Below are 13,410 nucleotides of genomic sequence, written 5' to 3'. Positions count from 1 at the left end.
ACATTAATGAAAGATCTTCAAAAGTTAAGAGTACGTACAGTTCTATCTAAGCCAGCTCTTCATGCAATGCAATTGAACAGCACTTCAATATTAAATAAATAAAGTTACTATTCGACTACTACCTTAAAGTCAACAATGAAATTTGCTAGGTAAACAATGGCAATAACAGTCTGCTTGGGTTCGTCTCTTCTGAGCTTAGCATTTTTCGGTCGTTGTCAGTGGAGCTCAGCTCCACTTATAGGGAACACGTTACTCGATTCGCGCTCATCATCAGTTCTTTTCACAGCAGTTCCGTCTGTTACAGTTACTGAATAAGTCGAAACTCAACATACGGTATTTTTGAGTGGAACTGAGTGTCAGACAGGTTATAAAGTAAGCCATTTTAAGGATTGGTGCTTACCGGAGAAGCGAACAATTTCAAATGATTCAGTTCAATATAGTGAACTGGTTCGATTGATTCACTAAAAAGAACCGGTTAAAGAAGAATCATTTCTGAACTGGCTAACGTTATCCCTTCATGTCAACAAGCACGGCCAACTTTTACAGCGAATGTATTTTGTTTTTAACGTATTATGGTCTGCAGGTCTGTACCTGTTCACTTGAATCGTATAACGTTATTCACCGTTTAAAAGCACCGATGAAAGCGTGAACAGGCAGCCCGCGACTCCTCGCTGCTCGCGCCACAAATCAATCGCAGTGAACATTATAGATAACGTTAGATTACACACAAAGCTAGGTTACGGTTCAGCTAACGTTAAGTACTGACAGCTGCTGCTTTGCAGATATTTAAAACAAATAAACAGTTTAAACAATTCAAACGGTTGCATGAGTCATTACTGCCTATTTCTCATAATAGGCTCGAACTGAACCCGATTCAAATATAGGAACTCCTTAAAACTGTTAACTGTAAAATGTTTAAAGTTACCTTTGTTTTCCCGCTAAAGCAGCTTGTCTCGTGGCTCCAGATGTCTGTCGTGTATAAATTGACAAGTGGTTAGAACTTGAAATCTCGGTTAGAATATTTACAAATATTAATTTAACATTGAGAAACATAAAGCATGTAAAAATGTATTGAATATTTGTGGTTAAATAAGTAATATGACAGTTACCTGTTTGAATGCTCTCCATGTGCCATCCGCCATTAATCAAAGAGGAAGTAAGGTGAAGCGACCGGAAATGGAAACAACTTGTTTATAGTGTTAACTATGTTAACTCGCAGTATTAACCCTTACTCTGACCACAAGGGTACACTGCAGGTGTTTATGTCACGTAAATTAACACCACAAATAACACTTTTTAACTCAAAAAAATTTACACTGTAAAAACAACTCCAAACAACACTGGAAATTTTGCTGTGAACGATCCTCAGAGCAAGATTTACCAATGGGAGAGCAAAGTGAAGATGCTCTGTCCTTCATCTTGCATTAGAAAATGGTCAGTTTACTGTTAGAAAACCCAAATCCGGCAAGTCTTTTTTATGTGTCATTGACGCAAATAAAAAAATAACTACCTTGTGAGGGATGTGATAATACCTCGAAGTTTTATCCTTTTTAGCAGAAGACTGGAAACCCAGGTTTAAGACGGCACTCATGTCTCATCACAAAGGGGCAAACAAAACTGACATTTAGCCTATAATCCTTGCACAACCTACAGTTTTATCTGTTACCTCTCTTTTGATAGTACCCAGTGTAAACGTAAGATTTTGGAAAACCAGATCTAAATTTAGCAGGAATAGTCAGGTCGAGTAGAAAATTATTCTAAGCGGGCAGCAAGTGAACAAATACAGAAAATACAGGAGCGTCTGGTGCGGAATAAAACCTGACCTCTTTTTTTCTACTTTTTTTTTTTTTACTGGATTAACTTGGATTAATTGTTCACCTAAAGGATAGCAATGTGAATTAAACATTGTAAATTTTGATTTCACACAGACTTTGACACACTCAAATAAATGACGTTTGTTCAATCTGCTTATTTAAAATGAACTAAAATAACAAAATTCTTGAGTTTTTTGAGAGACAACCTTATTGTTTAATGTTCAATCAACTTAAATTTAAAGTTAACTTAATTCCTACATGTTGTCCCAACACGAATTGACTGTGTGGAACCCAGCATTTTTTACAGTGCACCATAAACCGTGAGGATCTGAAAGTGTTCTCTAATTTGGATCAGTGTTGTTGTTGTTTTTTTTTTTATTATTAAATTTTTTATCTAATAAAATTTTAGTTTTACTTTGCTTCAGAATATACGTCCCTCTGGAAATATACTGTTTTACCTCCCATTAGAGAACTTCAGATCAGACCAAACAGTGACCATGACATTTAGGATGTTGAAGGTTGCTCTCTCATTTTTATCTCCGCTGTAACTGTAAACTCCAGATTGTGGAAAACACAATCTTCCCTTTTCCAGACAAACAATAACAAACCTCAGTGTCTTCGCAGGCCAAGACGTTAAACCTCCTGAATATGTGAACCAGAGCCACTTTAATCTCCAGCTGGGCCAGTCTCATGCCCACACAGCTGCGTGGCCCCGCTCCAAACGGCAGATACACAAACGGGTGACGCCTGGCCTTGGCTTCTGGAGTGAACCTGAGACAAATACACACCACAGGACAGGAACGCAAACAAAATGAAGAGAGTGTAGAGTGCATTAAACGACGTCTGCTGAAGAACAAGAGTGAATCCGAAATAATTACAAGGTATTCTATTAGATGTGCACTAGTTTTCAAAAGTTAAGTTTTCTTGTATGACAATTTAAGTTACAAAATTTAAGACTGCATAAGATTGATCAAAATCAACAATTATTCCAAGTTGTAGAAATATTGCACAGTGTAACTGTTTTATGTACAGATGAATCTATATTTAAAATGTAATTTATTCCCTGTAAATTTCCAGAAGTCATTACTTCCAGTGTTAACGTATGTACTTGCTTGCTTACTTATTAATGTTATTTGATTTTTATACATTTGTTTTTAAATTAATTTTCATTTTAGTAAAAAAAGCATTTATCAGTGCTAGCATTTTTTTAGCATTATCTACTTATTTTGTGAATGAATTTTACATCACTTTTCTACATTGATGGATCAGTGATCGCACAGGCATTCCTGACAAAAAGCTTGCGTTTGTGTGTATGGAAATGTACTATCCACTCTCCCTGTTAAATTTGATCTAATCATGTCCTGAAACACACCTCTCCTGCTTTCACTTCTCATACTGACGGAAGGAGCGATTCGTTTGTGAATGAATCTCCGTTATGAACGACTCCTTCACTAGCCGACAAATACAATTGTCTGGCACCGCAGCATCTCGACATATTTCTTTTGCATTGTTTGCTATTTTTATTCAACAAAACTAGCATAAGTCGAGTGTTAAGTGCGAGTTGGTACTACTTTGCCTTATGGTGAGTGCAGTAAGTGACTGTATTATCATCAATAACGTGACCTGTTTAGCACAGGTTCATATTATACAAAAACGTAAAAAACTAAATCTTACCTATGAAATGTTCTGCTTTTGGGCTTTGTTTTCTTTGTTTGCTCGTTACTACACCCGTACACAGCGGTAAAGTCTAGTGCGATTGAATGACACTTATCCTGGGAGCACTGTACAAATATGGCGGCGCTATTGAGGCATGCTCAGGGTCCCTATACGATATCTAGTGTATATATCTATGAAACCAACCGAGGAGGTGGCAAGGGGAGACAATCAAACTTGGGTACGGTCCAGGCAAATGAACCAAGTGTGAAAGCACCCTAACTTTTTCTACAACTATGACGACTTCTGCTAATGAGAAACCCAGTCTTATTTATCTGCTGTCTTCATCTGTAAATGTAATGCATCCTTTCTTAATAAAAGGAATAATTTTCACTTTATTTTTTTCCCTTCAATTTAAATCGAGGTCAAAATGCTAAACTTAAACAAATGATTGAAATTTGAAAAACAAACAAACACAGATATAAGATTGGTTCGATTTAGGCATTCTTTTGAAAAAAAAAACGATATATATATATATATATATATATATATATATATATATATATATATATATATATATATATATATATATATATATTAGTTGAAGTCAGAATGATTAACCCACTTTTTTTTTCCTTTTTTTTTTTTTAAATATTTCCCATATGATGTGTAGCAGAACAAGAAAATGTTCACAGTATGTTTGATATTGTTTTTTCTTCTGGAAAAAGTCTGTTTTATTTTGGCTAAAATAAAAGCAGTTTTTAATTTTTTTAAAACCATTTTAAGGACAAAATTATTAGCCCCTTTGAGCTATTTTTTCCAGATAGTCTACAGAACAAACCCTCATTATTCAATAACTTGCCTAATTACCCTAACCTGCCTATCCTAATTAACCTAGTTAAGCCTTTAAATGTCACTTAAAGCTGTATAAAAGTGTCTTGAAAAATATCTAGTCAAATATTATTTAATGTCATCATGGTAAAGACAAAATAAATTAGTTATTAGAGATGAGTTATTAAAACTATTATGTTAAGAAATGTGTTAAAAAAATCTTCTCTCCGTTAAACAGAAACTGGGGGAAAAAATAAACAGGGGGGCTAATAATGCCGGGGACTAATAATTCTGACTTCAGCTGTATACACACACACACACACACACACACACACACACAATAGCATATATATAAATCAAACTATCATCAAAAAAATAACTATTAAAAAAAACTCCTAATTTCCAGTCAGCAGTAAAAAAAATTCATGAATTTAGAGGATGTAAAACTGTAGCTTTACCACAGATGCAAATGATCTCTAGAGAAAGTGCTGTTCACCTCTCTGGGATGAACTTGGTGGGTTCAGTCCAGTGCTCTGGGTCATAGTGAAGGAATCCCGTAGGGATTTCCAGAGATGCTCCTTTGGGCAGAAACTGACCGTTTAACACAGTGTCTTCCTCAACATCTCGAGCAACTCTGTGTCCAAACACACACACACACACACACACACACACACACACACAATTCAAGAGTCAGTAATATAAAAATACATACATTCAATACCCAAAACCATTTAGATTTATTAAAAAACACTGCTTTTCAAGAGGTTGTACTCAGCTGATGATAATAAAGCGTTTTGCATGCTGTCCTGGGAGAGAACCCTGAGCTCAGAAGATCCTTGAGTTCGGGGCTCCCTCCCATTTTAGGGGAGTCTGAGTTCAGATAAGTCTCGAAAGCTCCTCCAAATTCATTCAATTTGCTTATTCCTTGATTATTAGAGGTTACCACGGCAGAATGAACTGCCAACTATACCAGCATATGTTTACCGGCGGAAAACTGGCCCAGCAGCGACCTTCTTGTTGTGAAGCAACAGTGCTAAGCACTGAGCCTCCCTGCCACCCTGTCCTGGATTAATCAAAGGAGGGGTAGGATTAGGGGTGGATGGGGGATTCTTCAGGGTAAAGATGACTAAGGTAAGGAAATCTGGTTACTTATTCGCCTTTAGATTCGTCTGATTGGTAAAACATATGATAGTTAATGTTGGACCAGCCATGGTCAATCATAAGCATGTGATTTCCTCAAAATTAATCCTAGTTTATAAATAATCTTCACTTAGTTCTAAGCATGATAATATTTGCCATACCTGAATGCAGGAGGGTAAAGTCTGAGCGACTCACAGATGACCATGTCTAAATACTTCAGCTCCTGGACATTGGCATAATCCACCGTCTCCTGAAAAACAGAATTAAACTAATTAAGAGACGACACAAATCTGCTAATGCCTCGGTTGTTTGTACATTTTTTTAACATGTATTTTTCATCACACTCAGATGTTTGTAAACAGGTCTTGTAAGGGATGGTTTTGTCATGTCTTTCTAAACTTTCTATTTTGAATCCATTCTTTGCATACTATATGTAATATTTGGACAAAATATGTCAAATTTTAAATCTTTATTTGAATCTATTTTTCTTTCATGAAACTTATTTGACCAAAAAAACATTTCTACAGTTAACATATATACAGTATGGCCAACAGGTGGCAGCACAGCAACATAAATCACTCATGTTTACACTTTTTTTTTTTTGTCACTTAAGTTTTCTAAAATGTGTTTAAATGTTTAAATGAGGCATTATTTAATTAAATATCTGCTAATTTGAAAACATTTCTAACAAAAAATCTGAACATTGAATAGTTAAATTCAGAATAGTCTGAAAAGTCAGATTTAAAATTCTTTTATAAGAAATATTTAACATGTAATCGGGCAAACATAAGTTTATACCTCTGTAAAAATTTTCAGAATTCAGATATTAATAAAACCATACATTTTTATGTTGCTCCTGAAGTGATTTATGGCTCAGTGCAGGAGAAAATTGGCCTTAAAATATTTGTATTGTAAATGACATTTAAAAAAAGAATAATTTAAACATTAAAAAGACAAAGTTTTTTTGTGTACTTCATTTTAGACTGGAAAAAATAAAAATAAAAGACTAAAATCTCGAAATTGGCAGACAAAAAAAAAAAAAAAAAAAAAAAAAAAAAAATATATATATATATATATATATATATATATATATATATATATATATATATAACTGAAACTTAAACCCACATTTCTCACATCATAAATGCTTAACATTCATAGTTTAAACAGTGTACTCGACACATATGCACTAGAAGAGGGGTGCCCAAACTATTTTCTTATAACGGGCCAAAAAAACTACTTTGAATGAGGGGTGTGGGCAAAATATATACCAAAGCTGTATATACAGTTGAATTCAGAATTATTAGCCCCCCTGAATCATTAGTCCCTTTTTTATTTTTTTCCCCAATTTCTGTTTAACGGAGAGATGTTATATTGAGAAATAATATTTTACTAGATATTTTTCAAGGCACTTCTATACAGCTTAAAGTGACATTTAAAGGCTTAACTAGGTTAATTAGGTTAACTAGGCAGGTTAGGGGAATTAGGCAAGTTATTGTATAATGATGGTTTGTTCTGTAGACTATTGAAAAAATATATAACGCTTAAAGGGGCTAATAATTTTGACCTTAAAATGGTATTTAAGAAATTAAAAACTGCTATTATTCTAGCTGAAATAAAACAAATAAGGCTTTCTCCAGAAGAAAATTTATTATCAGACATACTATGAAAATTTCCATGCTCTGTTAAACATAATTTCCCTGCTCTGTTAATCACATTACTATATAAATAAATAAATTACTATTGGAAAAATTATAAAAATTGATATATTTTTTTCATTTGCTTAGTGGACTGTGACAAAAACAGTTAATTTGTAAAAATAAATAAATAAACATTAATATAAAATAAAAAGGTTTAATTAAACACATTAGTATAAAAAACAAACTTGAAATATCTTCAACATAATAAATATTTTGCACCATATTTTGTAATGACACCTACTGTATTTCTGAACATTTCTTCACTCTTGAAGTCATTATAACATTATTAGAGATGTCTAAGCACAAACCATACTGGTAAACGTTAGAAATAATGAGTTTTGCATTTAAGAACAGCAAATCTGCATATCTAATAATTCTTTCCTTTAATCCAAAACAACAACGCAATCAACAGTTACCGTTCTCCGCCATTTATTCCAGCACAACAGAGGAATTTCTGATTCTGTTGGCAAGGCTTTTGGCTATTTCAATCATTGCTTTCAGAAAATGTGAACTATTCACCGTATCTCTGCCGAAAGCACAGCCCCTCTGTTTATTTTCTGTCTCGCAGCCTCAAGTATGACTAAACTGAAGTCTACTGAATGCACACTGATGCCTCCCAAATCACAACGCAAGGTCAGACGGCCCTGTAGACAGACTAGCCAATGTTTCATGTCTCGCTTGATTTTCTTTTTTCCTCCTGCTTTCATCAAACAAAAGCCCAGTACAAAGATTCTCAGTAATGATAGGTCTTGCACAATGTTGTTATAATGCATGTGCAATATCTTCTTGTATGAGCTTGAATTCTACTTTATTTGCAAGAAGCTCTGACCTCATGTGGCCAAAGAAGATCACAAATAAAACCAAGCAAGTGGTTGATAGAGTAAACTCGGTTCGTTTTAATTCTCAGGGCAAATTGGTGAATATTTTGGTTTAATAAGTGCGATAAACATTAGTTAAGCTTCAGAGATCAATGTTTACAAGCTCACGGGACACAGACGAAAGCACAAACAAGGCATTTTGGGAATGAAATATGGCAAAGGAAGCTTCAATATTGGTTTACAGTCCTCTGATTCTCAAATATGCTGAATATGGCCCTCTTTAGAGATCAAGATGCTTTTCAGACGTTTAAGTGTTTATGAATCAGTGTTGTAATTAGTTACTAATTAAATAATTTTAGCCAAATAATACAGTAAAGTAAGGGATTACTTTTCATTTTTACAGTAGGAATTTTTTAGTTACTTATAATGCACTTGCATAAATACTCTATGTAAAGTTAACAGTTTTATATAAATCAATTCAGAGAAGCAGATTAATATATATTCTGCAGAACAATCAAATCAAAATTTTCACCTAAAATCGTTTGTCAGACAATTGCAATAAGAAAAAAATTAATTCAGAAATTACTTCATGACAATATATGGTATAAATTCAGAGACGCAGGGTAATTGTGTATATATATGTCACAATGTGGGCGGAGTAATACACAAGGGTGAAGAGGCTGTATGAGTGCTGTTATTACGTGAATATTGCATGGCTATCAGCCAATCAGATTCGAGACTGTTGTTTAAATATATATATTTATTTTTCCCATCATTTTTAACTAAAGGTTTTATTGGTTCAACAACACCACATGCTTAAGAAACAATTAAATACTTTAGAAATTGAGACCAATAAATGGTATGTATATAATATAGTGTCATTCATTTTAACCATTTAACACAGTGTTACAATATAAGATCTGAAAAATCACATAAGGTTTGAAAAGTGGGCAAACTAGACCAATCTAGACACCAGGGGCTGGTGGCACCAGCAGTGTGTAAGTTAAAATGTAGCCTAGTTGTGATTTAAAGGTACACTAAGTTACAACTCACACACTACTAAATATTTTTGGTGTTGCACCACTGAACTTAGTTTAAACGTAACACTAAAGTCCCCTTATAAATAACGGTAGAAAGGAGATGACAGCGAGATTAGTTTACATTGAGGAGCTCATGATAATAATGAAGAATGATCTCCCTCTACTCACAGCCTTAAATTCCTCTCAAAGTTTGCATTTATTTGGTTTGTAAAAGTAGAGTTGAATTTTGTTCAAGGAGTGTTTTGTGTTAATTGTCCACCAATTAAAACGAGAATTTCGTCATGGCTTCCTCCCTACTCTTTTCTCTTTCATGTGCAGGATATAAAAGTAAATTCAAGTTTAATGTTTTGATAACTTAATGTGTATTTTGAGTGCGTTCAAGCCACGACTCACGATGCAGGTGACTGACTGTAATGTACTGGACTATAAATATGTAATTTTTCATTTTATTTTCAGAGGATAGTTATACAGTTGGAGTCAGAATTATTAGGAATGATTAATATTTAAATATTTCCCAAATGATGTTTAACAAAGCACAGTATGTCTGAAAATATCTTTTCTTCTGGAGAAAGTCTTATTTGTTTTATTTCGGCTAGAATAAAAGCAGTTTTTAAATATTCAAACACAATTTTAAGGTCAAAATTATTATCCCATTTAAGCTATTTATTTTTTGATAGTCTACAGAACAAACCATTGTTATACAATAACTTGCCTAATTATCCTAACATGCCTAGTTAACCTAATTGACCTATTTAAGCCTTTAAACGTCACTTTAAGCTGTATAAAAGTGTCTTAAAAAATATCTTGTTAAATATTATTTACTGTCATCATGGCAAATATAAAATAAATCAGTTTTTAGAAATGAGTTATTAAAACAATCAAGTTTAAAAATGTGCTGAAAAAAATCTCTCCATTCAACAGAAATTGGGGGAAAAATAAACAGGATGGCTGATAATTCAGGGGGGCTAATAATTCTGACTTCAATTGTATATAGATGCATTAGAATTTTAAAGCAGTTTAATGGTTTAAATGCTTCTTATTGAATATTACGTAATTCAATGCGACTACGCATGACTTCACGGAAAGCTCACGAACTATGGTTTGCCTTAAGAGCATGTGGTGCAACCGAGCTGAGAAAAAATTTGTTACAAATTTTCCAGTAGTTACTAGGCCCCTAGTGTGGACTACATTCCAGATTAAGAAAGAACTTACGAACAGCTGGTGCAATACCCAGACTACAGGCTTTAGTGGCATCTCTCAGGGGTCAGTCTTGTGACCGTTGTTATTTGTACCATAAGTTTCAATTTATACACAAGTCTTGCCATTGTTATGAGGGAAGTTTTCCGGTGGTTTTTAGTTTTTAGAATTATTAGCCCCCCCTGAAATATTATCACCAATGTTTATTTTTCCCCCAAATTTCTGTTTAACAGAGAGAAGATTTCTTCAACACATTTCTAAACATAATAGTTTTAATAACTCATTTCTAATAACTAATTTATTTTGTCTTTGCCATGATAACAGTAAATAGATATTTTTCAAGACACTTCTATACAGCTTAAAGTGACATTTAAAGGCTTAACTAGGTTAATGAGGTGAACTAGGCAGGTTAGGGTATTTAGGCAAGTTATTGTATAATGATGGTTTGTTCTGTAGAAAATCGAAAAAATTGTGTAAAGGGGCTAATAATTTTGACCTTAAATGGCTTTTAAAAAATTAAAAACTACTTTTATTCTAGCCGAAATACAACAAATAAGACTTTCTCTAGAAGAAAGAACATTATCAGACATACTATGAAAATTTCCTTGCTCTGTTAAGCATTATTTGGGAAATATTTAAAAAAGAAAAAACTATTCAAAAGGGGGCTAAAAATTCTGATTTCAACTGTATTTAGTAACTAAGATACTATTCAGACAAAGTAATTAGAAAAGTAATTTAAATACAAATGTAATTTCCATTAATTTTTTTAAGTAACTTACCCAACACTGCTTTGAATTGAATTGTTAAATTTCTGCTTCATTCTACTACACAAGTAACCTAAGCCTATTAAAAAATCAGTCAAAAAGTAACAGAACATATTATTAAAATCCAAAGGGCTGTATTATTGGAATTAATAAAACAAGCAATGTGTTCTCAGCGGTAGAGCTTTGACCCACAAATGTTCAAACATTTCCTTCAAATTCATTTTAAGAGAGACTAAAAAAACCTTGCTGTGTTCAAAGTAGCACCCTGCTAAAACAACTCATTTCCCTGCATATTTATGTGCCCCTTGGTATTAATATCAGCCTCTTTTCAGAAAATGGGATTCATTTCTCTTGTGTGTGTGTGTGAAGTGTTTGGCAGGCCTTGGAGCAGAAGCAGGCTGCCTCTTCACGTCCACCCGTCTTCTTTATTTATGCTTCTGCCTTCATTCACGTCATACAGGAGACAGGCAATCAATCAGTGCCTGAATTTGAGACATTTAACCTCCTGTTTTCGGCTAGCTGCACATGATGTGTGTGCATGCTGTATGTGATTGGAATTTTTGCATTAATAGATGCACATACTGTATAGACTCTGGTATGTCGGTGGTCTTTAACAGGCTTTGCTTCAGAATGCATTAGAACTTTGCCATGAAATCGGTTTGAAAAAAGTCAAAAGCACAATATTCTCTCTACAGTTCTCTAATACGAACACAAACCTGCAGCACTTTAAATAGTTTTGTGGCTATCAGAGTAGAAATGCTTTACGTTTTTCCATTACAGTCACACAATATGCAAGTTGTGTGAGTGTACTTTGCAGTACAACAAACACTACAGTATACTGTCCTAACTTGCTAACTTTCGGCCTAGTCACAGCGCCACAGCGGAATGAACCACCAATTACACAGCCATAAGTTTCATGCAGCTGATACCCATGTCCTAACTACACAACATTTTCCTGGGATGTGATAAAGGCTTTCTGTTCCATGTTAAAAGGAGTTTATGTCTTAACCACTTGGTTACTGTTACGAATTGGACACTTACAACTGACTTGTGGATCCAAGTGCAGTTTATTGAGGCAAGGTTGTGCAGGAAAAGCTTAAAAACAGGAAAAAAAAAAACTGACAAGTATTTATAGTCCATGTAATCAGTGGAAACAAGTTACAGCTGTGTCTGTGGGTGAGTGTCCAGATTATTGTCAGGTGCTGTAGGAGTTGATGAGTGCAGAGAGTTCTGGGAGCTGTAGTTTATAAGGAAGTAATCTCCAACAGAGAAAACACCGCTCGTGATTACAATAGACTACGTGAAGTAATGGCCAGCGTGGGACAACACCAACAGTGACGGTGACAAACAAATTTTATATTTTAGAAATGGTTTGTATTTCTGCAATGACACAGCTGAACTACAGCATGAACTGCCATGACAATGATCACCTCAAGTGCTGATTATGAGCTTTATTCAGTATTAAATGCTACTGATGTGAGTTTAAATACCATTTTACATGACATTTACTACCATACTGAAAGTGGCATGGTGGCTCAGTGGTTAGCACTGTCACCTCACAACAAGAAGGCTATTGGTATGAGTCCTGGCTGGGCGAGTTGGCATTTATGTGTGGAGTTTACATGTTCTTCCTGTGTTTTTGCATTGGTTTTCATCTGGGTCGTTTCCACCACAGTATGAATGTGTGAATGAGTAGGTGTTTTCCAGTACTGGGTTGCAGCTGGAAGGGCATCTGCTGTGTAAAACAAATGCAGAAATAGTTGGCATTTCATTCAACAGTGGCGACCTGTGAATTAGAGTCAAAGCCGAAGGAAGATAAATAAATGACTGTTTACCCCAGGTCTTAAAATTAAATTACTAGCAAACATAGTTTAAACATGAGTATTAAATCTGTGACTGTGATCATTACTAAGGATGTACTTGTAACAATGTTAATGAGGTTTGATAATTATTAATTCGATTCAAAACCTGTCCATTTCGATGGGAGGATATTGCACTATTGCTTCAGAATGTCTGTTATTACAATATCTCTGTCATGTTTCAGCCAAAACGCTTGTTGTTGGAATCTTGTAACTTAGCTTGTTGTTAGGACACAGTGTTACAGTTTAAACATCCAAAAAGCCCACATAAGACTTGACAAGTAGACAATAAAGATCAATCTAGGCACCAGTCTACAGGCCGTAGTATGTGGCATCCCACAAGGGTCAGTTTTGGGACCATTGTTATTTTTCTATAAGCTCTAATTTATACTTAAAGGGATCTTACGGTGAAAAATCTACTTTTGAAGGTGTTTGGACAGACATGTGTCGGTATAGTGTATAAATGGTCATATTGGGGCTGATATAAACTCACCCTGTCCTTTTTTTTTGGACCAATTGGAGCGGTTTTGAAACCGACCGCAACTTGATGTAAGAGTGCGGACACCCCGCCCACCTATTGATTGACAGGTGCGC

At 34.5% G+C, this 13,410-nt stretch overlaps 1 protein-coding gene across 7 annotated transcripts in view; it reads right to left on the bottom strand.

The window, feature by feature from the left end:
• Positions 1-13,410, bottom strand: part of tbxas1 (thromboxane A synthase 1 (platelet)) — a 216,708-nt gene that overhangs the window by 56,631 nt on the left and 146,667 nt on the right. For 4 of the 7 annotated variants that reach the window (NM_205609.2, XM_073929585.1, XM_073929583.1 and 1 more), the window contains 3 exon segments: positions 2,423-2,585; positions 4,795-4,932; positions 5,600-5,688. In NM_205609.2, the coding sequence (NP_991172.2) occupies positions 2,423-2,585; positions 4,795-4,932; positions 5,600-5,688 (390 nt within the window). 7 annotated transcript variants of the gene reach the window in all.

Source organism: Danio rerio, chromosome 18 (genome assembly GCF_049306965.1).
Source record: "Danio rerio strain Tuebingen ecotype United States chromosome 18, GRCz12tu, whole genome shotgun sequence".
In the NCBI taxonomy this organism is placed as follows: Eukaryota; Metazoa; Chordata; class Actinopteri; order Cypriniformes; family Danionidae; genus Danio; species Danio rerio.
The sequence above is the reverse complement of the archived record's forward strand: the minus strand, read 5'-3'. Positions and strand labels throughout refer to the sequence as shown.